At 57.4% G+C, this 24135-nt stretch overlaps 1 protein-coding gene across 2 annotated transcripts in view; it reads left to right on the top strand.

Moving 5' to 3' along the window:
* The first annotated feature begins 3838 nt into the window (after window positions 1–3838).
* LOC138810983 (mediator of RNA polymerase II transcription subunit 26-like) overlaps window positions 3839–24135 on the top strand; it is a 32251-nt gene continuing 11954 nt past the window's right edge. The window contains exon 1 of one of the 2 annotated variants that reach the window (XM_069998431.1): window positions 3839–4059. In XM_069998431.1, coding sequence (XP_069854532.1) covers window positions 3988–4059 — 72 coding nt within the window. In that variant the 5' untranslated portion in view covers window positions 3839–3987. Of the gene's footprint in view, window positions 4060–16566; window positions 16645–24135 lie in introns of those variants that run through there. The other variant, XM_069998432.1, reaches the window with a different exon arrangement.

The raw sequence follows: 24135 nt of genomic DNA, 5'->3' as shown, positions 1-24135 counted from the left end.
CGTGTCTTAACATTCACGCAGGTGCGACAGGTGCGGATTTCCCAGGGTTTGTTTTATGGAGCTAGAGCCCAGGTTTTCCCCCACACACATAGAAGTGAGCTCAATTGTGGCTGTGAAACTTGACCCAGATAGAAGGTGGCCCCTGGACTTGTGTCCACGTGCGCGTGCACGCACAGACACACACACCCCGCCCCAATCCTGAGTCTCGGAGGAAGTGGGCTGAAGTGGCAAGCCCCTGTAGCACAGGGTGTGGTTTACCTGGCACACGGGGAGCGGGTCCCTGGGGGTCAAGGGCATGCAGGAGCATCTGTGGTCAGCCCATGGGACCGGGTGCTTGGGAAGTGGTGGGTGCTGTGTGTGGGTGGTGGACAGCCCCACAGCACAGCTGTGCCTCCTCTGTTTACACTTCCTGGGGGCTGGGAGCCGTGCTGTCTCTACCCATCAGCATATGGTGGGGGCCACAAGTCCTGACGCCATCTCCTTACTATGCATTGCTTTTTTCTTTTCTGGTGGGTCATGGGGTTTGAACTCTAGGCCTGGGTGCTGTTCCAGCTCTTTAGCTCAAGGTGAGCGCTCTACTACTTGAGCCACAGAGCCACTTTTGGTTTTCTGGTGGTTTATTGGAGATCAGTGTCTCATAGACTTTCCTGCCTGGGCTGGCTTTGAACCATGATCCTGATTTCAGCCTCCTGAGTAGCTCAGATTACAGAAGTGAGCTACCATGTTTGGTTATCTGTTTGGATGAAGTAGGGTCCAGGGAAGTGACATATAAGGCTGCACAGAATCATGGGTGCAGGGTGTGTGCTGCTGGATGCTCTGCACCTTTCCCAGGCCGCTCTCCCCTGCTGAAGGGACAGCAGTGTATCATATGTAAATATTTTAATAAAACATTGAAGATTAACGTGTGTACAGTGTGGTTTTATTTTGCCCGTGTCAGGGGCTTGAACCTTCAGGGCCTCGTACATACGTTCTCTGCTTTTTCTGCCCCAGGTTCTTGCTCTGCTACTTGAGCTCCATTTCTGGCTAATGGTGGTTAATTAGAGATGAGTCTCACAGACTTTCCCAGTCTGGCTTCAAATCACTATCCTCAGATTTCAGCCTTTTGAGTAGCCAGTATTACAGGCTTTTTCCCTCGGTGCCTGACTTGAGTACTAGGTTTTAATGGGTTCTCTCACATGGGTTTTTTTTTTACTTTTTTTTTTTTTTCTACCTCTGCCTCCAGAGTGCTGGGATTATAGGCATACACCAGCACACTTGGCTGGTTTCACTTCTAAAGTGAACACAACTGCGCTTATAGAGTGGAAGTAGGATTGTAAATTTGAGGATGGCCTGGCCTACTCTGTGAGTTTAGCAGCACCCTAGGCTACATAGTGAGATGCTACCTTAAAAACAAAAACAGCAATAAAATTGGAAGTCCTAAAATCAAGTAGAACTCTGAACTCCATGCTTAACCATTTACTTTGTTGTTGTTGGTAGTGGGGCTTGAACTCTGGGCTTTTCAGCTCAAGGCTAGTACTTTACCACTTGAGCCACAGCACCATTTCTGGCCTTTTCTGTTTATGTGGTACTGAGGAACCGAACCCAGGTCTTTATGCATACTAGGCAAGCATTCTACCACTGAGGAACATTCCCGGCCCTCATTTACTAATTTTTGTCAGTTGTGGGGCCTGAACTCAGTGCCTGGGCTCTTTTGCTCAAGGGTAACTTTGAGCTATAGTGCCACTTTGGCTGAGATCTGAGGATTGAGGTTCGAAGCCAGCCTGGGCAGAAAAGTCTTCCAGACTCCTATTTCCAATTCCACCAGAAAACTGGAAGTGGCACTGTGGCTCAAGTAGTAGAAGGCTAACCTTGAGGTGAAGAGCTCAGGGACAGGGCCCAGGCCCAGAGTTCAAACCCCACAAACGACCAAAAAAAAAAAAAGGCTCAGACTTTCAGACCAAGGCTGGCAGATCACAACCACCAGAGTAGCAAGGATTACAGGTGTGAGCTACCAGAACCCCCAACCTTCCCTCCTACCTCCCCCTTGGGAATGGAACCCAGGCCTTTGGGCCTCCCAAGCAAATGCTACATGCCAGGCTACACCTCTCAGTGCTTAAGGCTTAGGTCCTTCAGGGATCAAAGACATGGCTTGAGTGAATATACAAGAAAGTTTTTTTTTTTTTTTTTAAACTCGCCAGCAGCCCTGAGCAGGTGACACACCCTGGTAATCCTATTATCCCAGCTCCTGCAGAGGCTAGCATAGAGAGGCCCACAGCTCCCTGCCAGCCTGAGCTAGGAGGTACGACCTTGTCCTATGTCTTATAAAGAAAAACAACAAAAAAGCGAAGAAAACATAAGATTTTGTTCTCTACTCAGTGGGATCTATGATGGAGGGGTCAAGGTTAGAAACCAGCCTGGGCAGGCAAATGGGCCAGACATTTTATCTCCAATTAACTAGCAAACTCCTCAGAACTGCATGTGGCTCAAGGAGTAGAATGGAAAAAGTCAGTGAGTTCAAGCTGGCACCCAAACCGAAAACAATCAATAAATACATTTCAGCCAAGACCGAGAAGGGCCGGGGGGCCGGCAGCTCATTCCAGACACGTGTTAGCAGCAACTGGGGGGCCAACCTTGGGACTCCCCACTTGCTAAAAACGGGTGCCTCTTAGGCCCCGCCCCAGCCGCTTTTGCTTTGGATAGTTTTGATGCAGCTGAGTTCCTGTACTCGCTGGCCTTGAACCTTGGGCCGACTGACCACAAGTATGGCTGTGTGCCTCTGGCCTGATCCGTCCGAGTCAACGCCTCCGCTTCCCGAGTTAAGAGCACCCTAGCTCGCGGCCCCCAGCGCTCCGGTGGTCCGCGACCGGGACTTGAACTCGCTGACGCGGCGGCACCGCTCCCGGCCGCGGACCGCGGAGCCACTTACTTTGCTGGTGCGATGGGCGCCGGGGCGCCGCGGAGGGCGATCGGGGGGCGGACAGACGGAGGGACGGACTCGGCGCGTGGCCGGGAGCGCGACCGACCCCCGCCCGGGACGGCCCCGCCCCGCCCGGTGCCGGCCGGCGGCCCCGCCCCGCGGGCCCCTCCCAACCGGGGCTCCGTCCGGTACCGATCCCGGCAAGAGACGACTCTCTCCGGGGAGCCGAGCCCCGGCCCCGGCCCCCCAGCCCCCTCCCCGCCGCCAGACGCGCGGTGCGGACCGGAGGGAGGCCTTCGGCTCCGCGGCGTCGGCTCGCCAGGCGCTCCCGGCCCGGGGCGGAAGTCGGGCCTCACGGACCCGGCTGGGCAACTCGGGCGTTTCCCGCGGCCCCCACCCCCCACCCCGGGTCCCTGCGGTCACGGACGCCGCGGGGGACCTCCGCCCCCGGCCCCCGTCCACAGCCCAAGGCCGGTGCCCCCCGGAGCGTCCGGGTTCCCCGACGCGGAGCGCGCACTCCCCTCGGCCGACCCCGCCCGGGGGCGGGGCCTCCGACGCCGGCCGTTGCCCCGCCCAACCGCCACCCAACGGCTCTTCTGGGTCGGGCGGCGGGGGGTCCGGGCGAATGCGCCTGCGCGCGCCCACCGGCGCCTGCGCAGAAGCGCGGGGCGTGGCGCGCGCGCGCGGGCCCCGCCCAAGCCCGGCGTCTCCGGCCTTTCCTCCCCCCCCCATCTCCCAATCTCCTCAGCGTGGCGCCGACGCTGCGTGCGGCGCGAGTTACCCAGAGTGCTCCGCGCGGGGGCTGCTCAGTGGAGTTTGGTTCTCGAGGCGGCGGCGGCGGTGGCGGCGGCTCCTCCTCCTCCTCCTCCCTCGGCGGCGGCGGCGGCGGCGGCGGCGGCGGCGGCGGCGGCCCGGGCCCGCGCTCCGGCCCCGGCTCCCCTCTCCGCCTCCCCGCGCGCCCCCACCTCCTCTGGCGCCGCGGGGAACATGCGGCTCCGCTCCCGGAGGCCGGCGAGTGACTGACCCGCGTCCCCACCGCAGCCCGCCCGCCCGCTGGCCCGGCCTCCCCCCCCCCCCGCCTCGCCCAGGCAATGACAGCGGCTCCGGCGTCCCCGCAGCAGATCAGGGACCGGCTGCTGCAGGCCATCGACTCCCAGAGCAACGTGAGTACCCTCGGCCGGCCCGGAGCCGGGACGGCGGCCGCGTGCGCTCGGGACCCTCCCCCCTCCTCGGGGACCCTCGCCCGCCGGGCTCCGCCCCGGGGGGCCCGCTGCCATCCCGGCCTCCGCGCCCCCGGACCCGGGCTGGAGCCGGCGCGGGCCGCCCGGCGGCCTTCCCTACGTGAGGCCGAGGCTTCGGTGCGGCCTGGGCGTGGGGAGCCGGCGGGGGACCGGAGCCCGAGCTTCGCCTCCTCCCCGGCCCCGGCCGGCCGACCCTCGGTCGCTCCTCGCGGAGCTCACCGCTGTCGCCCGCCCCCCGCCCCCGGGGGACCCGAGGCGACCCCCCTCCCCCACCCCCAGGAAGCCCTCCCGGGGGGGAGGGGAGCGAGGCGGCCCGCGAAGCAACTGGTGTCCGGGGGTGCGCGCCTTGCGGGGCGCCGCGGGGCTCCCGACCCTTCAGTGCGGAGGAGGGCGTCAGGAGAGGGGTCGTCCTCCCTTTCCCCGACTGCGCGAGCCCCGGCCTCCCCTGTCCCCAGCTGAGGGTCCGGGGTCCCCGACGCGTCCCCCACCCCGGTCCTGGGACTGTGCCCGGGGTCGCCGGCCTCGGGAAAGGGGTTGGGTCCCGGGCAGGGCCGGAGCCTTCTTGTTGTCTTTCTGGGCCTCGGTGCTCTCCCAGCCCCGACCCAGCCAGAGCTGGACGGGTTCTGTTCTGTTCTTTTTTTTTTTTTTTGGTTGTCAACTAGAGGTGATTGTTCTCCTTGCCGTCCTCCCAGGAACCCCGCTTCCGCCGTCTTCCTTTCCCACCTGGGGCTCACAGCTTGGCGCTTGGTGGTGACCTAGACCTCCTAGAGGGTCAGGGTGAGCTCCAGGGGGTCCCTCTCTCAGGAGCTTTTTGCCAAGGCTACTGTGGGTGGAGGGCCCTCCCCCTCCCCCTCCCCCTCGGGTGACCCTCTATTAGCTCCCCGGTGCCTTGGCAGTGGGGGCAGGGGTCCTTTTTCTCACCTGGCAGCAGCAGACAATAGGAAGATGCAGGCCATCCAGGTGGAAGGGAAGGTTTGCTGGGAGACCAGGAAGTGGCCATTGAGATCACTTTTTAATATGCTGAGATGGAAGCAGGCTTGTCTGCGGCTTGGCCAGGTTGCCCAGGTTTCTTTCACTGGAGGAGCAGGAGCGCGGCTGGTGACTCTTAGATGGCTGCTTTCCTTTGCTGCTGGTAAGGTCGTTCATGTGGTCTGCACAGGCTTGGTGATCCTTGGGAGGCCCTGGATGCTGGAGCATAGTGCTGCCCTTCTTGGTCTTCTGGACCCATGAAGACTGATTCCAAGAGGGCTGGAGGTGCAGCACAAGTGGCAGAAAGCCCATCTAGCAAGCTCAAGGCCTTGAGTTCAAACCCCAGTGCTGCCAAATGGGAAAAAGATTGCCTCCTGAGAGTTGGGCATGGTGGCACCTGCGTGTCTTCAGGGCACTCTGGGGAAGAAGCAGGGGGGGGGGGTTCCAGGCAGGACCCTATCTCAACAGTAATAATAGTAACAGTAATGTTCATAGGAATGAAAGATTGACTCCATGGTAATTCAACAAACGTTGTAGACATTTTTGTTATGGCTTTGGGGGTGGGGCAGGCAGAGACTATAAACCCTTCTAGAAGGGCCTATCTGCAGTGAATAGTTTTTGCTGCAGTTCCAGGACTGAAAAGGGAGGGAAAGCAGCTGCAGTGCCTTTTCATCTTTCTTGGAGCCAGAGCGCCATCGCTTCAAGTCTGTGTCCTGCCTGCCTTTCTCCAGGCTCCGAGTGGTTGCTGGGCTGGTAGCACTGATTCTTAATGCCCCCTGGTAGAGCAGGCAGCCACCATGTTGTAGATGAGGTGTGACAGTCATCTCGGGCTCCAGTGTGTGCACACCTCTCACCTGAAGGGTTCCTAGGAGCAGGAAGGGAGAGGAGGGAACAGACCTTAGTTTCTGGATCTTAGCACACATGAAAGTGTTGAGGGCTGTCGGGCAGTGGTGATGTTCCACAGCATGGAGTTCACGTTTCTCGTGGCTTATTTGGGGGATGCTAGCGATGGCTGTGGGAGAGTCCTGCTGATGTCTGTGTGGGGGACGGAGCTGGGAGATGGTCTCTGACTGTGAGTGATGAGGAAAGTGCCTCCCTTTAAATGCTGCCATTATTAGTGCCAGCCACCAACCCAGCGAAGCTCCTCGGACAGGAGCTAGCTTTCAGAGACGGAGCCTGGCGGAGGAGGCCCGAGCCCCATGTCTGCGCTTCTGCAGGGTGTCTGGGTGCACGCGAGTGAGAGGGGGGTGCTGCTGCGCCGCTGCCTGTCTGCCTTGCCAGTTAGGAACTCCACCACTGGGAAACTGACACACAGCTAAGATGCTTAGAGGGAAAAAAACACAAAAAAACGGGGACAGGGCGGAAGAGCCAACACTAAAATTAAACCTCTTCTGAGAGAAGTGACAGAGAATTGTGTCATGTAATGCTTACCTTAGGGTCATGCAATTATGGTTAACAAACTTAGCTATCTATTGCTGAAAAATCAGTGTCACGCCCGCCGAGCTGATACCACGTGTGTAACCCTGCGGGTGGGCCGCGTCCCACCTGCCCCGACCATGGAGTGCTCAGGAGAAAAGCTGTCTGGGATCTAAAGTTTAATCTCTGGAGTATTTGAATTTGCACCACAGCAGGCTGAGAGGGAGTAATTTCTGCCAATCTGTAATACAGCAAATCCTTCACTCTCCTTCTTGAAAAGCATCTAACGGGTTCCCAAGCCATCGTGACAACCGTGTGTGTGTGTGTGTGTGTGTGTGTGTGTGTGTGTGTGTGTGTGTGTGTGTGTGTGTGTGTGTGTGTGTGTGTGTGTGTGTGTGTGTGTGTGTGTGTGTATGCGTGCGCACCCTGCATGGTGGCAGGCTCTCCCAACACTGTGTGCATGCTTCTTCAGCCTCCAGGGAGGTTGTGGGGAGAGGTGGAGACTCCCGCAAGCACCGGGCAGGACAAGGCTGCTCCCTGAGTTCCCTGCCTTCTTACTCTCTCAGCTGCCAAGGCGCTGGGCTCGCTTTCTTTAGCACCTTCAACTCTCTGAGTCTTAGTGGCCTCCTTGGGCCTACTGGGGGGGCTGCATGTGAGCCCTTAGTTTCCAAGAAGTCTTGTGATTGGCTGCTGTATCCCCGGAACTGCAGTTATAGAACGGTCTAACACAGAGCTTTCTCTCCAGCTGGTGGCCAGGGATGTGCCTTGGTGGCAGCGGGCGAGCTTTTCCCAGACAGTGGAGGGATCGTGGTTGCCCATGCAGCAGGCATGCTGGGCCAGGCAATGACCCCTTTTCTCCATAGAGAAGGTTCTGGAGAAAAGGGATTTGCAGGTGCCTTTGATGTCAGGTTCTGGAGCCAGAGAGCCAGAAATCTCAGGAGCTACCTTCCTCTTCCTGCTTCTTCGGGCATCAGGGACCTCAGGAGATGCGCCACAGAGCCCTGCAGAGAAAAACACACACACACTCATATACTCACGCACGTGCGCATGTACACATGCAAACACGCACACGAGCGCAAGGAGGATCGCTTGCCCTTCTAGGAATTTGAGTTTGCCGGTTGAGAGATTGCTTGGTTTGGATGGCCTGCAGGCCCAGTGTCTGCAGAGTGATCGGGAACTAGTGTGTCTTTCCTACAAGGTTTCTTACAGACCCAGCTTCTGGTTCTAGAAGGTGTAACAGAGGCCAACACGAATCATCCTAGATTTTCTGTTCACTTGTGTTAAATATCTGCAACATGGATTATGGGAATTTTTTTTTTTTTGGTCATGGGAGGGACCTGAACTCTGGGCCTGGGCGCTGTCCCTCAGCTCTTCAGCTCAAGGCTAGCGCTCTACCACTTGTGCCACAGCGCCACTTCTGGCTTTTTCTGCTTATGTGGTGCTGAGGAATTGAACCCAGGGCTTCATGCATGCGAGGCAAGCACTCTACCGCTAAGCCACCTTCCCAGCCCATTAGGGGAACTTTTTCAGAAATAGATTTCTGAGCAGAGATGTGCCTCGCTGTGCATGCTCCTGTAATGGTGTTCAGGTTTCTCCCAACAGCCCTGCTGGGGGTTCTGGGGCAGAGCCAGCAGCTGCTGATGGTCGGCGCCGGCTTGCACAAGGTGTCCTGTGGCCAGGAGATGACAAGGTACTTTTGTGCATTTTTTGTTGTTGTTGTTGACGCAGTATGAGGCTGGCCCAAAGTTAGGGGCTTCCCGTGTTCTTAAGTGACAGGGTTTCTGACTGTAGATGGTGTCAGAAGAGGTGTAGGTGGGGTGGGGCCACTGTCCTGAGTGGATCAGAAAAGAAGCAGGGAGGCCGTGTTTTCCCGTGGGCCTTCCTCTCAGCACACTTCCCAGCCTGCTGCTACCATCCTCAGGACACAGGGACCTGGCGTTGGGACTCGCTCCACTGGGACAAGAGGCCTGCCTGCCGCACAGGCTGAGGTTGAGATTGGGTGCGCCGTCCCTGCGATCGTGCTGACAAGAGAGTGCTGCTGGACCGCGGGGCTGGGAACACCTGAGGCCTGCAATAGCAGAATGCCGGGCCAGCGCCGCCTGCACAGGCTGCCGGCAGCTTCTCGTGCGCCTAGCCTTGCGTTGCTTTCTGCTTCACGGGGAGAGTGCTCTGTGTGTGTGTGTGTACATGTGTACCAGTGTGCATGCCCGTCCTGGGGCTTGAACTTGGCCTCTTGTGTGCTTCTTGGCTTTTTTGAGTAAAGCTGGTGCTCTACCCTTTGCCACAGCTCCATTCTGGCTTTTTTTTTTTTTTTTTTTTTGGTTGTGGGGCTTGAACTCTGGGCCTGGGCGCTGTCCCTCAGCTCTTCAGCTCAAGGCTAGTTGCTCTACTACTTTGAGCCACAGTGCCACTTCTAGTTTTCTGGTGGTTCATTGGAGGTATCAGTCTCATGGACTTTCCTGCCCTGGCTGGCTTTGAACTTTATCCTCAGATCTCAGCCTCCTGAGTAGCTAGGATGACAGGTGTGTGCCACCAGCATCTGGCATTTTTGTTGGCTAATTGGAGATAAGAGTCTCATAAAGTGGTGGGGCTGGGAAGGTGGCTCAATGGTAGAGTGCTTGCCTTGCATGCCTGAGGCCCTGGGTTCGACTCCTCAGCACCATATATGCAGAAAAAGCTGGAAGTGGCGCTGTGGCTCAAGTGGAGAGTACCAGCCTTGAGCTGAAGAGCTGAGGGACAGCGCCATGCTCAGAATTCAGGCCCCACAACTGACCAAAAAAAAAAAAATCTCATAGACATTCTTGCTTGGGCTGACTTTAAACCCAAATTATCAGATTGCAGCATGGTTGAGTCGCTTGGCACCTGGCTAGCGCTTTTGATGTTAACTTAAAATGCCACAGATCCTTAAAAAAAATCACTGTCCCCTGACTCTGCAGCCTATGTTAGAGGACACAAAGCCTGGGCACTTGAACTCTTCTGATTCTGCCCTACGCTGCTCCCTGTTCTGTGATGGCCAGGATGGAGGGGGAAGAGCAGAGGTAACCAGTCAGGACTCCCCATCCCCCGAGGGTGGGCTCTTTGGTCTGTCATGATGCAGGTGTTGTCATCCTGGTAGTATGTTGTCTTGGCGGAGGTCTGGAGACTGAGGGACTGTCCCAAGCGCAGCCTGTGGGAAGGGCCTCCGTCTTGAAGACAGATGGAATAGGTCCACTGGTCAGCTGGGCTCCAGAGAGGGGGTGAAGCTGTGGCTCGGGGCTAGGTGATAGAGCGCCTTGTGAGCATCTTCCCAGAGCTCCAGCCTGCCCTCTCTGCAGGGGAGTTGGGGGGGAGGATGGCTCCTGCCCACTCCCCCCTGCAGACCTCCCCCTGGGGTGGGGTGCTTTCTCTGTGGGTAAGAGTCGAGCTTTTTATTTCTGTGATCATGAGTCTGCCCAGTCCTTTGGGAGCGCAGTATGCCCTTTGGGTTGGTGGGTGCAGGCTGACAGTTTGCCCATCCAGAACCCCTTCCTTTATTACCCTGCACATGAGTCCTCTGAGTAGGGCTCCCCCTGAGCGGCGTGCTGGTCCCGGGAAGTGGGCCTGCCCGGGATTTGTGTGGTGTGTGTTCCAGTGCCCGGGGCTTTGGGAGGCCTGGCCTGAGCCTCTCCCCAAGGGAGCTGGGCCTCAGCTGAGCAGCCTCTTCCAGCCAGGGCTGCACCCTGGGGAGGCCCTGCCCTGCCCCACCCTCCCGGGGACTGCCAGCCTCCTAGGGAGGGGCACAAACTGAGTACACCTGAGCTGAGAGGTGGACCAGGGACCTTAGCGTGGTGTGTCCAGTGTCTGCAGACAGTTCTGGGGTGAGGGGACAGGTAGAAGGGGCAGGAATCCCGGCAGGTCTTGGGCGTGGCCCTCTGAGCTCTGCTGAGGTGACAGGCTCTGTCCACATCTCCAGAGTGGGCCTTGTGGGAGCTGTGTGTGTGCTGTGGAGGCGGGGCTCCCTGTGCTGGCTAGGCTGGCTTTGAACTCTTGGGCCCAAGCAGTCCTCCCTAGCCTCCTGAGAAGCTGGGCCTACAGGTGAGGGTGAGTAGTATTTGGAACACTGTTACATCCTCTGGGGGGCTTTGAAGTGCAAACCCAGGCCGAGGGAGGCCGGCCTCCTGGCCCCCCCCCCCCCCCCGCCCTGCTGTGTTATTGTTAGAGCTTGCTACTAGTGTCTGGCCGTGCAGGGTGGTCTTGGGCTCTGTGGCTTCCCAGTTCCCAAGGTTCTGTGGTACTGTATGGAGCGGTAAGGGGAAGGGTCCCATCGGGCCATGCTTCATGGCCTCTGGGGACTGCCAGGCAGATGGAGCTGAAGCTCTGTGTCTGCCACTGGGACGTTGGCAGAGTTCCTGGACATGTCTGCAGGACTGGGGAACAGGGGCCTCCAGATGAGTTCAGGGAAGCGCCAAGGGCTCATTAGAGCCTTTCCGAAACCCACAGGTGGCCACGGCGCCCTCTGTGTCCTGTGGTGGTCTCTGGGTGGGCAGCACCAGTGCCTAGCTGTCATTTACTGAGCATTTACTATGTGCCAGGTACTGGGTGGACCATCTTGGTTTTTTTTGTTTTGCTTTGTTTTGTGTTTCACTTGTCGTGGGGCTTGAACTCTGGGCCTGGGCATTGTCCCTGAGCTTTTCAGCTCAAGACTAGTGGTCTACTACTTGAGCCACAGTGTTGCTTCTGATTTTCTGGTGGTTCCTTGGAGATAGGAGTCTCATGGACTTTCCTGCCCTAGCTGGCTTTGAACCTCAATCCTCAGATCTCAGCCTCCTGAGTAGCTAGGATTATAGGTGTGAGCCACTGGAGCCTTGGCTGATTAGTTCTTTACTCCTAAAAGTTAGCTGATCCATCTTGAAGAGACTTAAGTACAATCTGTCTCTTGTCTTAGATGAGGGAATCTTGTTCTGACTAGGTGCCAGGTGCTCCTAAAGTAAGTGGCTAAACAAGACGTTCCCCCTCCTCACTCCCTCCCGAGGAGTGCCCTGCCGGAGGCTGAGCCCAGGGAATCCCTGGCCTACTACCCTTCCATGCTGAAGGGTTTGCCTTCCCTCCCTCCCTCCCTCCTTCCTTCCTTCTTTCTTTTCCTGGGACTTGATTGAACTCAGGGCCTGGCACTGTCCCCGAGCTGCTTTTGCACAAGACTAGCACTCTCCCACTGGAGCCGCTTTCCCGCTTGTTCTGTGTCTGTGGCACTGACTGTGGCACTGAGGAATGGAACCCAGGGCTTCAGTAGTGCTAGGCAGGCACCCTACCACCAAGCCACATCCCCAGCCCGTGCTTTGCATTTCTATTCCTTGTGGTTTGCATTTGTCCCTCCCAGTGGTTGCAACTGTTTTTGAGTGCATGGGTACAATTTTACTATGCCAAACTTGGAGTAACTGGAAAAAGTCAAAGCCAGAAGCTGCTATTCCTAACCTAGTTATGTCTTTACAGTTACAGTTAGTCACCAACACCTGTAGTTTATATGTGTAATTCTAGCTGCTGGGGAGGCTGAGATCTGGAGAACAGGGGTTCAAAGCCAGCCAGGCCAAAAATCCTTGAGATCCCATTTCAGTTAAAAAAAAAAAAAAAAAAAAGCTGGGCCTGGTGATGCGTGTCTGTTCATCAGGTATGTGGGAAGCACAAATTGGAGAATTGCAGTCCAGGTCAGCCTGGCAAAAAGAAGCAAGATCTAATTTGAAAAATATTGAAAAGTGAAACTGGTGGAGAGTATGGCTCAAGTGGTAGAGCACCTGCTAGTGTGCCAGGGCCGGGAGTTCAAACCCCAGTACTGCCAGAAGAAAACTTGTCACCAAAAGAGCATCTTCGTACATCTGTAGGTGACCTCTTCAGTACCCCTGTGTCTCTGAGAATTCGGCCTTTGTTACCTCTTGCTGGGAGCCCTCTGCTCCTTACAGCTCCCATTTTGGGACCCTTTCCTAATTCAGTGTATGGTGGTCTCGTTCTGAAACCATTCACCATCTCCTTTTCCTGACAGCGAGCCCATTTGTGTGTTGGGGGATAGGGAGATTTGTGTGAGACGGGGTCTTGCTGTGCTGCCTAGGCTGTCTGTGAACCCCTGGCCTCCTGAACTCCTGCCTCCGTCTTCCAGGAAGCAAGTACAGGGCACACAGCCTGCCAGCAGGTCCTGTCGGCTGCGGCTTCCGTGCGGTTCCTGATGGCAGAGTGCAGGTTGCTGTCTGCGTGTCTAGAACTTGTACAACATAGGAAGGGCCCGCTGCCTCTTGCTTCTATTGTGACAGGTCTAGAGCTGGTCAGCAGCGGTAACAGCAGGGGAAGCAGTTCTGAGTGCTGGACATCCACAGCTCTCCCCCAGGAGTCCAGCCCTGGAAGGCAGGAGCCAGTAAAAACACGGGGGGGGGGCGCTCAGTGGCCACATGGCCCGAGCCTGGCTGCCTGCTTGGGGCTCCCATGCCCCCAGTGAGAGGCGTGGACAGAGGAGGCCTCCCACCATCCTGCCTGGGTCCCAGGCCTGGGTCAGCCGCGGTGCTCCTCATCCAAAACCCTTGGGGGCGAGCAGTACTGTCGGGGTGAAGGGTTTTTTTTTTTAATTGCATTTTTGAACTTTCATAGATTTGTTTTTTTGTCGGTCGTGGGACTTGAACTCTGGGCCTGGGCGCTGTCCCTCAGCTCTTCAGCTCAAGGCTAGTGCTCTACCACTTGAGCCACAGTGCCACTTCTGGCTTTTTCTGCTTCTGTGGTGCTGAGGAATAGAACTCAGGGCCTCATGCATGCAAGGCAAGCACTCTACCACTGAGCCACCTTCCCGGCCTAACTTTCATAGATTCTTTACTGATTATCTTTAATTCGAAAGGTTAGGGGAGGGCTTATAATCTGAAGTGATCTAAAGTTTGAAAGCTTTTCAGTGTGATTGGGTACTCAAAAAATTTTGTGTTTTACCCAGATGCCAGTGACTCACAGCTGTCATCCTAGTTACTCAGGAGTTTGAGACCCAGATTAGCTAACCCAGGCCGAAGAATCCAGGAGATGCCATCTCCACAATAACCAGTGGTAACACTGAGCTGAGGCTCCGGCGGTAGAGTGCCAGCTGAGTGACAGGCAGCCCTGAGTTCAGACCCTGGTGCCAGTGGCTCACGCCTGCCCTCCTAGCTACTCAGGAAGCTGAGGATCACGGTTCAGAGTTACTCTGGGCAGGAAAGTCTGTGAGACTCTTTTCTCCAGTTAACCACCAAAAAGCTAAAAGTGGTGCTGTGGCTCAAGTGATAGACTTCTAGTCTTGAAGTGATAAAGCTCAGGGACAGTGCCCAGACCCTGAGTTTAAGCCCCAGGATGGCGACGCAGACACGCAGACACGCAGACACACAGACACACAGACACACAGACAGACACACACACACACACACACACACACATGTGTTTTGCATTTTGCAGCAGTTTGATGTTCAGTTTTTGGGTTAGAGATGTTCATTCAACCTGTCCCTGACATACTGTGTGCTAGCTGAGAAGGATGTTCAAGGTTGTTTTTGTTTTTCCCTTTTTGTTTCTCGGCTGACATCTTTATCCCTGACCGACAAGACCCTGCTGAGCGCAGAACTGGCATGTTTGTGAGCCTGGATGTGGTGTTTAATGCTCCTTCCTCCGGGCTGGGTGGGTAGAGCTCCTGCCCTGGATTCCATCCTCACCGCACAAACACTCCTTCCAGGAGCCTGGCTTCCCCAGGACTCTCTGGCCTTTTTTGTTGTGTGATAAAATGTATCACACACACACCCTCACGTGCTCTCACGCTCACACACACCCTCCTGTGGTTGGTTAGCTGTGTGACTGCTGCTGACTTTGGTTACTCCTGTGCCCTGTGTGTAGTGTGGTTTTACCGGAGGTTGGCTGGGGCCGGCCATGATTGGCCAGTAGCCGGTGCATTATTGAAAGGACTTCGGGAGGTGCTTTAGAACCCAGAAGGGGGTCTGGAGCCCCCCTCCAGGTCCTGGTGGCCCCATTGCCCACCTTCTGCCCTCTACGCACACCAACTCTGTTACACTTGACCTCCGGGTGGCCATGTGCTGCGTTCTTTTGTGAGGGAGGGCAGAAGGAGCCATTGAGGGAATTTTTTTTTTCATCAGTCCTGGGACTTGAACTCTGGGCCTGGGCACTGTCCCTGCGCTCTTCAGCTCAAGGCCAGCGCTCTACCACTTGAGCCACAGTGCCATTTCTGGTTTTCTGGTACTTCATTGGAGATAAGAGCCTCATAGACTTTCTTGCCTAGGCTGGCTTTGAACCGAGATCTTCAGATCTCAGCCTCCTGAGTAGCTGGGGTGACAGGCGTGAGCTACGGCAGCCGGCGAGTTCATGGTTTCTTAAGCACTGGGTTAGTGGATGTCTGGCAGAGCCCCATCTTCACCTCTTCCCAGAGGGAGGGTTGTGCTAGGTGTGTGTGTGTGGGGGCAGCCCAAACAGAGGCTTACGAAACCCTGGCGGAGGGCCAGCGCCCCTCAGCATGGTCTCCCCATGGACCTGGAGCCCTCCCTCCAAGGTGTCAGGTTTTCTTGATGACATCTTCTGGGTCTTCCCCAGAAGCTCCACAGTTTAATCCTGCTTCCTGGGGCTGTGGTGGGGTCGGCAGAGCATGTGGCCACGGGGCTAGTGGCACGCAGATGGGCGCACGGTACCAGGGTGTCTGCGGGGCCTCTCCAGGTCCCCTAGTGCAGAGTGTGTTGTGGGCTGACATCCCCGTGGATGCTGATTTGCTTGTTCTTGGGTGCTGTGCTGGCCTGTGCTGCCCTAGAGCTTCACATCCTGAAGGCAGCGGGGCAGCTGGGCAGCGGCAGGGCAGCCTGGTGAGGGGTGAGGGGAGCGTGGGGCAGGTGGCCCCGGTCCCAGACTCTGAACCTGCCTGTTGTCACCCTCGGACAGTCCTTTGTCCCTTATTGTGGGCTCAGGGTCTCCTGTGGCTCTTTCACCGCTTCCTGATACCCGGCTTGGCGGTGGGTGGGTCTGTGCTTCGGAGGCAGTGCAGTGGGCGTGGTCGGCCCTGAGCCCTCCCCCTCAGTCCCCGGGCCTCCTGTGGGCAGAGGTGACTGCAGCTTCCGCGGACTGATGGGGGCAGGCGCTCTGGCGGCCCTGCCCATCTCCCCTGTGTTCCCTCCTGGGGACCCGAAACTGGCCTGTGTTTCAGGGCCTGGCTCCTCCCGGTAGGTTAGTTGAGAGGCCCAAGCGATCCTTCTCCCACAGCCTCTTTCCCTCCTGGTTTTGGGTGGCTCTCAGCGTGGTTAGCCGCCTTCCCGCCCCGCCTCCGGGCTTGTGTTGGCAGCTGGTGGTGACAGAAGCGAGCCGTGTGCTCGCGGTGAGGCTCGGGTGTCCGGAAGGGCCGTGTGAACGGGTGCCACGCGCTGGCTTCCGTGTTCGGGGCGCTTCTGCCTGGGCATTTGAGTGAGAGCCGGCTGCTTTCCTCCCTGGCCTCTGAGGCCTTCCCCGCACCGCCCTGGAACTTTGCCCTCCCGCGCCCTGTGCTGGCAGCGGCCTTGGGGGTTGAGTGTGAGATGAGAGGAAATGAGGGGGAACGGGCCAGTTTGTTGTGGCCACGGGTGGGGGGCAGGTGGGGCATCCTCCACAGCGGGCCTGCCTCTGTACCATGGAGGCCGCGCTGTGAGAGGTGATGGCCACCGCCGGAAGTTGGGAGGGAGGCCTTTCCAGAAGCAGCCGATCCCCAGCAGGCCCAGCCCATAGCACAGAGGGTGGGAACCCTCCCAGGGTGACTGGAGACGGGTCTCCCGCAGTTGGGTGCACTTGGCAGGTTGTACTTGCATTAGGATGAGCAGTGGAGACGTGAGCATTCTGTCTTCAGCAGTTGGTGTGGCTGGGTGGTGCTAGCCAGCTGCCCTGCACCGTGCCCCTTACGTGCGTGCGTGCGTGCGTGCGTGCGTGCGCGCTTTCCTGTGTGGGAGTGTACTGCTGTGCACAGGTTTTCCATCCTGGTGAGTGGTGGGCCCCGCCCTGTTGAGAAAGAGGAAGTGACCTCACCTGCTGTGTCAGGCAAGCTGCCTGGGCCCACGGCGCCTCTGGGGGCATCACTCCACACTGTCTGCCTGGGTCACCATACTATACTGTCTTCCGGGCCTGGACTTGAACTCAAGAAGGATGGCAGCCTTGACCGTGAGTGGTGCCGCCTCCCGCCACCTCCCTGCCAGGATGCCTGCTTCCCCTGCACCCTCGCTCCGCCCCGCCTTGCTCCAGGTTCTTGGCTGATGGGAGCTGCAGGGTGCCCCTTCCCAGTGCAGCACCCTCCTGTATCCGTCAGCCCCTGGCACCCACGCAGCCCACCCGCCACAGCGCAGGGGCAGTGCCGGCTCCTGTCCTCCCCCTGTGGGGCTGTGGCCATCCCACAGCTGCCGTGGGACCCCATCCTAGCGAGCTGGGTCTCTCGGGGCCCAGCCCGGGGTGCCTGCCGCTGGTCCTGCTGGGCAGTGAGCAGCCACCCAGCTCTGCCTCCTGGTTTTCCAGAGCACGCCCCTCCCTCTGTCGGCAGTGGACCTGCCCGCCACAGGACGCAGCTTCCGGCTACTGTGTGGTCCCAGGGTGGACGCATGACTGGTCAGAGCGTGTGCAGAGAGTAGCGCTTTGCTGGTAGCGTTGAGAGAGAGCTGGATGGGAGGGGTGGGAACTACCTGCTGCCTGGACACATCTGTGTGCCTGGGGTTGCAAGCGGCAGAGACACCAGGTCACAGGACGAGGGTCAAAAAAGGAAGTGGCTCGGCTCTGTAATCACTTACTCAGGAAGCTGAGATCTGAGGACTGCAGTTCAAAGCCAGCCAGGGCAAGAAAATCCTGTGACTCTGACCTCCAATAAACTACTCAGAAAAACTGGAAGTAGTAAGAGTACTAGCCTTGAGCTAAAGAGGCTTAGGGACAGGGCCCAGGCCCTGAGTTCAAGCCCCAGGATCTACAAAAGAAAGAGGTCATAGGTTCACTTGAACTAGAAGTTGAGGGCAGAGCTCTTCTGGGACCAGCTGGGTGCTGGGGACTGAGTCCCCCGCTCCTCTGGTTCTTTTCTTGCTGATGGGTTGTGACCCCTCCATTGTTCCAGTAGTGCCTAACCTGGGGGCACCCAGTGAGGGATGGGGTAAGAATTAAGGTTTCGTGGGGCCTGGGCTTGGCAGGTCAGGGAGGACGCCCCTTCCCCTGGCTCTTGGCCTTCAGGCTTGAGTCATTTGGGTGGGTTTCTCCTGCGGGGTCCCCAGAGCCGCAGACATGGGCTACACAAGGCCTTGAGCCTGCTCTCTGGGTTGCCTGATGCCCTCCGGTCTCAGGGCCCTGTCTTGTGAACCCCTGAGACTACAGGAGTGCTTGCCAGCTCTCTGCCCTCAGGGTCGCTCCTGGGCAGCCTGCAGCGCACCTCCTCCTGTTTGTGCATGCTGGCTCCTTGTTCTTCCCCAGGGTCTTCCCAGGGCTAGTGGGCTGCTGTCCCCTCCTAGGCCAGACTTTTCCCCCACGCCACGCTTGCCCCAGGGCCACGCCAGCTCCAGCCCACAAGGCGGTGTCTTGTGGAGAAGGTAATTTCATTCCAGCTGTCGGTGATGCGTGGTCCTCTGGGCTTTCCTCCCACCTTCAAATAAAGGAAGATGGCTGGAAAGAAAGAAAAGTGGTGCACAGACGGGCTCTGCAGGGGGCCCGGGCTCACATTTCTGTAGTTGTGTCTCAGTTGTTAGTCCTTGGGCCGATGGCATCACACGTCTGCTGTCCCGTGCAGAGGGAGGCTGAGGCCGCCTCCCTGCACGCAGGCAGGCCCCACCGGGAGCTGCTCGGTGCCAAGCAGGCGCGAAATAAACAAGCAGAGCCTCTCCCCTTTTTTCTGGGAAGGGGTGTTACTCCTGGGGGGAGACTGCAGATAATTAACTGTGGTTTTGTGATGCACTCTTGCTCTACTGTCAGCAATGGGCAGGTACAGGATACCATTGCATAATTTCCCACAATTCTAGTGCGCCCCCCCCCAAAAAAAAAAAAAACCAGGAAGACATGGGGTGTGGAGCAGAAGCCCTGTGAGGAAGGGAAGGCAGGCGGCCTTCCTTGGAGCTCTGAGGCTGAAGCTGACAGGTTTCAGTCTGCCTGGCCTTCTCAGGACCCCTCGGTGCACTGATGCAGTGCTGATGAACAGAGGGGGCGGAGAGAGAGAGAAAGAGAGGAAGAGAAGGAAGAAGAGGGGGGAGGGAGGGAGGAGGGAAAGGGAGAGAGAGAAATTGCTTTTAAGATGCAGCAGCCTTCCCCGGGGAAGGATATACTCAGCTAACAATCATAAGATCTCAGAGACCACACAGAGAAAGGTTGATATAATTAGTACTCAGAAAATCTACCTGCTTCACAGACGCGTGGGGAAGAATGCCGCTGGCAGGCTGGAGGACTGGACAGTAGCCACCAAGATAAGTTGCTCTGTGTGTGTGTGTGTGTGTGTGTGTGTGTGTGTGTGTGTGTGTGCGCGCGCGTGTGTGCGTGCACGCGCGTGCACATGCGCGCGCTGGTTAATTAGAGGGAAGAGGCTCGGGTTTGTGTGCCTAGGCTGGCTTCAGACTGTGGTCCCCAGATCTCAGTTTCCTGACTATGTAGGGCTTGGGATGCCGGCACAGCTCTGGTCACTCAGTTGCCTTTCTGTAGCTCCAGCCCACACACTGCCCTCCAGGCAGGGGGGCAGTGCCACCGGCCTGGCAGCACCCGAAGCAGAATGGGGGAGAAGGGACAGCATTGGTAGGGATCTGGACAGTAGGAAAGGTTGTTTGAGTCTTCCCCCCTCCCCATTGTCTCTCTAAACCACAAAACAAATGAAAATAAGCATAGACGGTAGCTGGCCGGTATTGAGCGCTGGGGAGTGGAGTGGCGTGGTTGCCGACTGTGGTGCCATAGTGCTGTCTAGGCCCCTCGGAAGGGTGGCACGAAGTGGAAGTAGCCACAGGTGGCTTACAACGAAAACAACACCCCACATAGCTTGGGGGGCAGTGGCCCCGAAAGCAGAGGTGGATTTCCCTTAGAGATGTTGTTACTGAGCTTGGTGGGGCTTGCCCCAGGTGAGCCCTGCTCAAGCGGACTCGCTTGCACACACCAGCTTCTGGCTTCTGGCTTTGCCAAGGTGCAGGATGGGCAACATGGAGTTTGCCTGGTGCAGTTGCTTCTCAACACTTGCAAATGCTCACCATCCTATCAATTTTTGCTGGACTTTCTATCACCTTAGGAGCGTGGGTCTGAGATCCTGACAGCTGATGGGATTGGTTGATGGATTGATTTTTGTGCTTCGAGGGTTTGAAGTCAGGGCCTCATGCTGCTAGAAAGCACTTTACCACTTGAGCCACACCCTGAGCACTTTTTTTTTTTTTTTTTTTTTGGTTCAGTCGTGGGGCCTGAACTCTGGGCCTGGGCGCTGTCCCTCAGCTCTTCAGCTCAAGGCTAGCGCTCTACCACTTGAGCCACAGCGCCACTTCCGGCTTTTTTCTTTTTGCTTATGTGGTGCTGAGGAATGGAACCCAGGGCCTCATGCATGCGAGGCAAGCGCTCTACCACTGAGCCACCTTCCCAGCCCATCCCTGAGCACTTTTTGCTTTAGTTATTTTCCCAGATAAGGTTTGTTGTTTTTGCCTGGGCTGGCATCAGACCATGATCTTCTACCTCTGCCTCCTGAGTGCTGAAACAGAAGTTAGTTGTGCCTTTCACCATGTTGGCATGTTCTTTGAGATAAGGTCTTGTGTTTCCTGGCCTTAAACTGAAATCTTGCCTCTTCCTCTTGGCACTGTGGCTGAGTCCTCAGTTAATACTTTTGTTTATGTTAATGAGTCAGGTGATAGCCTTCATATACTGTAAGGACCTGCTTTTTTTTTTTTTTTTTTGCCAGTCCAGGGCCTTGAACCCAGCCTGGGCACTGTCCCTGAGCTTTTTTGCTCAAGGCTGGCACTCTACCACTTGAGCCACTGGTCTACTTCTGGATTTTTGGTAGATATTTGGAGATACGAGTCCCACAGACTTTCTTGCCAGGCCTGGCTTCAAACCACAATTCTCACAACTCAGTCTCCTGAGTAGCTGGGATTGCAGACATGAGCACTGGTGCCTAGTTTATGATGTTTTTTGCTTTTTTTTTTTTTTTGCCAGTCCCAGGGCTTGAACTTATGGCCTGGGCACTGTCCCTGATCTTTTTGCTCAACGCTAGCACTCAACTACTTGAGCCACAGTGCCACTTCCAAATTTTTCTGTTTATGTGGTACTGAGGAATCGAACCCAGGGCTTCATGCATGCTAGGCAAGTGCTCTACCACCGAGACACCTTCTGAGCTCTCACATACTTTTTGTTGTTGTTGTTTGTCGTGGGGCTTGAACTCTGGGCCTGGGCTCTGTCCCTCACCCAGCTCTTCAGCTCAAGGCGAGTGCTCTATCACTTGAGCCACAGCTCCATTTCCTGTTTTCTGGTGGTTCATTGGAGATAAGAGTCTCACAGACTTTTCTGCCCCAGCGGCTTTGAACTTCGATCCTCAGATCTCAGCCTCCTGAATAGCTACAAAGACAGGGGTGAGCCACTGGTGCCCGGCTCTGACATACTTTTTAAAGTTTAATTTTTTTTTGGGGGGGGAGTCCGGTCATGGGCCTGAATTCTGGGCCTGGGCGCTGTCCCTCAGCTCTTCAGCTCAAGGCTAACACTACCACTTGAGCCATAGTGCCACTTCCAGCTTTTTTCTTTTTTGCTTATGTGGTGCTGAGGAATGGAACCCAGGGCCTCATGCATGCAAGGCAAGCGCTCTACCACTGAGCCACCTTCCCAGCCCTTAGCGTTTAATTTTTATGATTAACCTTTTCTCATTACTTCTCAAGTCTAACCTTCAGAAGGCAGCCAAGTTCTCTGTAAAGGATCTGAGGCTAAATGATTTTGCCTTTGCAGGCTGTACAGTTTAGGTATTTCTGACGCGACTGCGGTCTGCTCCATAGAACAGCCATGCGCAGTGGCAGTGACTGGGCATGACTGAGCTCCAGTAAAACTATGTGCTTTATGGTAATGTTTCCACCTTCATGTAAACGGTATGTAGCTTGATAGTGATACAAACAGCATATAAATGGGTTTTAAAAACAAGTTTTGGAGTTGGGTGCCAGTGGCCCCTGTCTGTAATCCTAGATACTCAGGAACCTGAGATGTGAGGTCCCAGTTCAAAGCCAGCTGAAGCAAGAAAGTCCAGGAGACTCCCATCTCCAATTAATCACCAAAGAAGTCAGACTTGGAGCCTGTGGCTCAAGCTGTAGAATCCTAGCTTTAAGCAAAAGCCCCCAGGGACGATGCCCAGGCTCTGAGTTCAAATCCCAGGACCAGCAGGTACACGTGCGCGCGTGCATGCACACACACGAACAAAACGAACAAAATTTTGGTGCTGGCATGGACAGTGTGAGGGACGTTGCCCGGGTGTTTGCACACTTGTGAGAGCTGAGGGCTTGTCATGCCGCCCGTTCCCTGGTGTGCACACCTGCTGCCCCGGACCCATCGGCCGGCCACCGGCCGGCCCACGGCGGCTGTGCTGAGAGTGGAGCCGGGTGTGGGAGGCCGTGGCCATGACTAAGCACAGAGGCAGGGTGCTGGTCCTGTCGCAGACGGGAGGACCGTGTCTCCTGTTCGCAGCGGGCCCATCTACGTTGATGGAAAATCTCAGTTGGTGATAGCTTTCGGGTGGGGCCAGCGCTGGCACACGCCTGGCGCACCGTCCCTGCCCCCTCATGCCAGCTTGATGGGGGGCACACAGCAGACCCCGAAACAGGCAAGCGTGGGCATGTGTGCAGGTGGAGCTGATGGGGGTGGGGATGCTCCCCGCGGGCCTCTGGCTGCGCTGGGCTTCGTGTCTGAGATGCTGTGGGGGTGCGGCTGGACTGGGTCCCCCCCCCCCCCCCCCGGCTGCGCTGCGAGGCTGGGAGGCAGCCGCCTGCTGTTGCTGCCGCTCCCGGCCCACCTCCAGCGGGCGTGCTGGGGGACTCGCGGGGAGGGGGCCCACCCCTGCACCTGCCTTCTGCAGGGCGCTCCACCCCGCCTCCCCCAGACGGTGTGGGCTGCTGTCACCCCAGAAAACACGTCCTTCCCCGCTGCACCCCCAGGTCCTTTGGGCCTCGCTTGCCCCGAGGGGTGCCCGGGCCAGTGCGCTCTGTCCAGGTGATCTGTCTGGGATTTGACGCCTGAACCCCCAGCAGGCCTGAGGGTGCGGGAGACCTGGGAGGCGGAGGGGGGAAGCTGGCGTCTGCGTGCCGGTGTTGCGGGCGTTTCCGTAGTGATGGGGAGCTGTGCTTGGCGGGGACACCCCTGGGGCTGCCCCTCTTCCCCAGTGCGCCCCACCGGGCCCTCCTGGCAGCACTGTGCGCACGCCAGCCCTGTCAGGACAGGACACACGTGCCCAGGGCCACGGGGAGGGCGAGGCCCCATCTTGGGGAACTTGGAGGCCTTCTGGCCAGCCATGCACGGTGTCTCCGTCCGTCGGTGCTCAGAGCCTCAGTGCGCGAACACCGCCTCCTCCTGTCCCACCAGCCATCGTGGTGGGGGGGCCCCTTTCTGCTCGCTTCCTGCTGCTGGGCCTTCACCACGCAGTCTCGCCTGAGCCTGGGCCTGGGCCTGGGCCTGGGCTCCACCTCCAAGCCCTTCCCCCACCTGTGACCCGCGACCCCACCCCCCCTTGCTTGTGCCACTTCCCCCCACTGGTCTGCCCTGCAAACTCCCACTCGCTCTTCGGCCTCCTCAAAGACACCCTCTGTGCGGCACCCGGGCATTGCGGCCCCGCCCGCCCGGCCGGGGCGGCCAGCGCCTTCAAGGCCAGGCTTGTGCTCTGCTGTGCTGTGCTGTGGAGAATGGCGGGGTGCTGGAGAGGCCTCGGGCCAGGCTTCTGCACTCCCCACCCTGCTGTGTGGCCTCCGGCAAATTAGGTGACCTCTCTGTGCTTTGGTTTACTACTGAGAAAAAAAGGATGGTCGTTTGTGGAGCTCCTAGTAAGAATTGCTTAGTAGAGAAAGCAGCGCCTTTTTTTTTTTTTTTTTTTTTGGTCAGTCGTGGGGCTTGAACTCTGGGCCTGGGCGCTGTCCCTCAGCTCTTCAGCTCAAGGCTAGCGCTCTACCACTTGAGCCACAGCGCTACTTCTGGCCTTTTCTGCTTATGTGGTGCTGAGGAATCGAACCCAAGGCCTCATGCATGCAAGGTGAGCACTCTACCACTGAGCCACCTTCCCAGCCCAAGCAGCCCCTTCTTAATCCAACTAACTGGTTCTTGCTAGTAGGAAGCCGGGCTTTGGGGTATCTGGTCAGAAAAGGCTGCACCGCATGTTTGGAAGCCAATAGCAGGAGGCCAGGGCTGGGGGCTGATGGGGCTGTGGGGAGCACCCAGAGGCGTCTCTCAGCGTCAGAGCTGGGCGTCCCACACCCAGCGTTCAGTGCTCCTCTGGGAAGAAAGGGGTCTGGGGCCAGAGCCAGGGCTTCAGCCCCATCAGTGACCAGTGTTTGACCTTGGAGGGAAGGGGGCAGATGCCAGCCCTCCCGCCTGGTGGGAAGCCAGGTGGCAGGCGCAGGAGCAGGCCCAAGTGGGCCTCAGCAGGCTCCCTGCCCCCCTGGGGCTCCCCTGCAGTGGGCTGTTTCTCCTCCATGGTGGCAGCCCTGAGGGCAG

Source organism: Dipodomys merriami, unplaced genomic scaffold (genome assembly GCF_024711535.1).
Source record: "Dipodomys merriami isolate MVZ:Mamm:240054 unplaced genomic scaffold, mDipMer1.0.p SCAF_519, whole genome shotgun sequence".
NCBI classification, from domain to species: domain Eukaryota; kingdom Metazoa; phylum Chordata; class Mammalia; order Rodentia; family Heteromyidae; genus Dipodomys; species Dipodomys merriami.
This window is presented reverse-complemented; position numbering and strand designations above follow the sequence as displayed.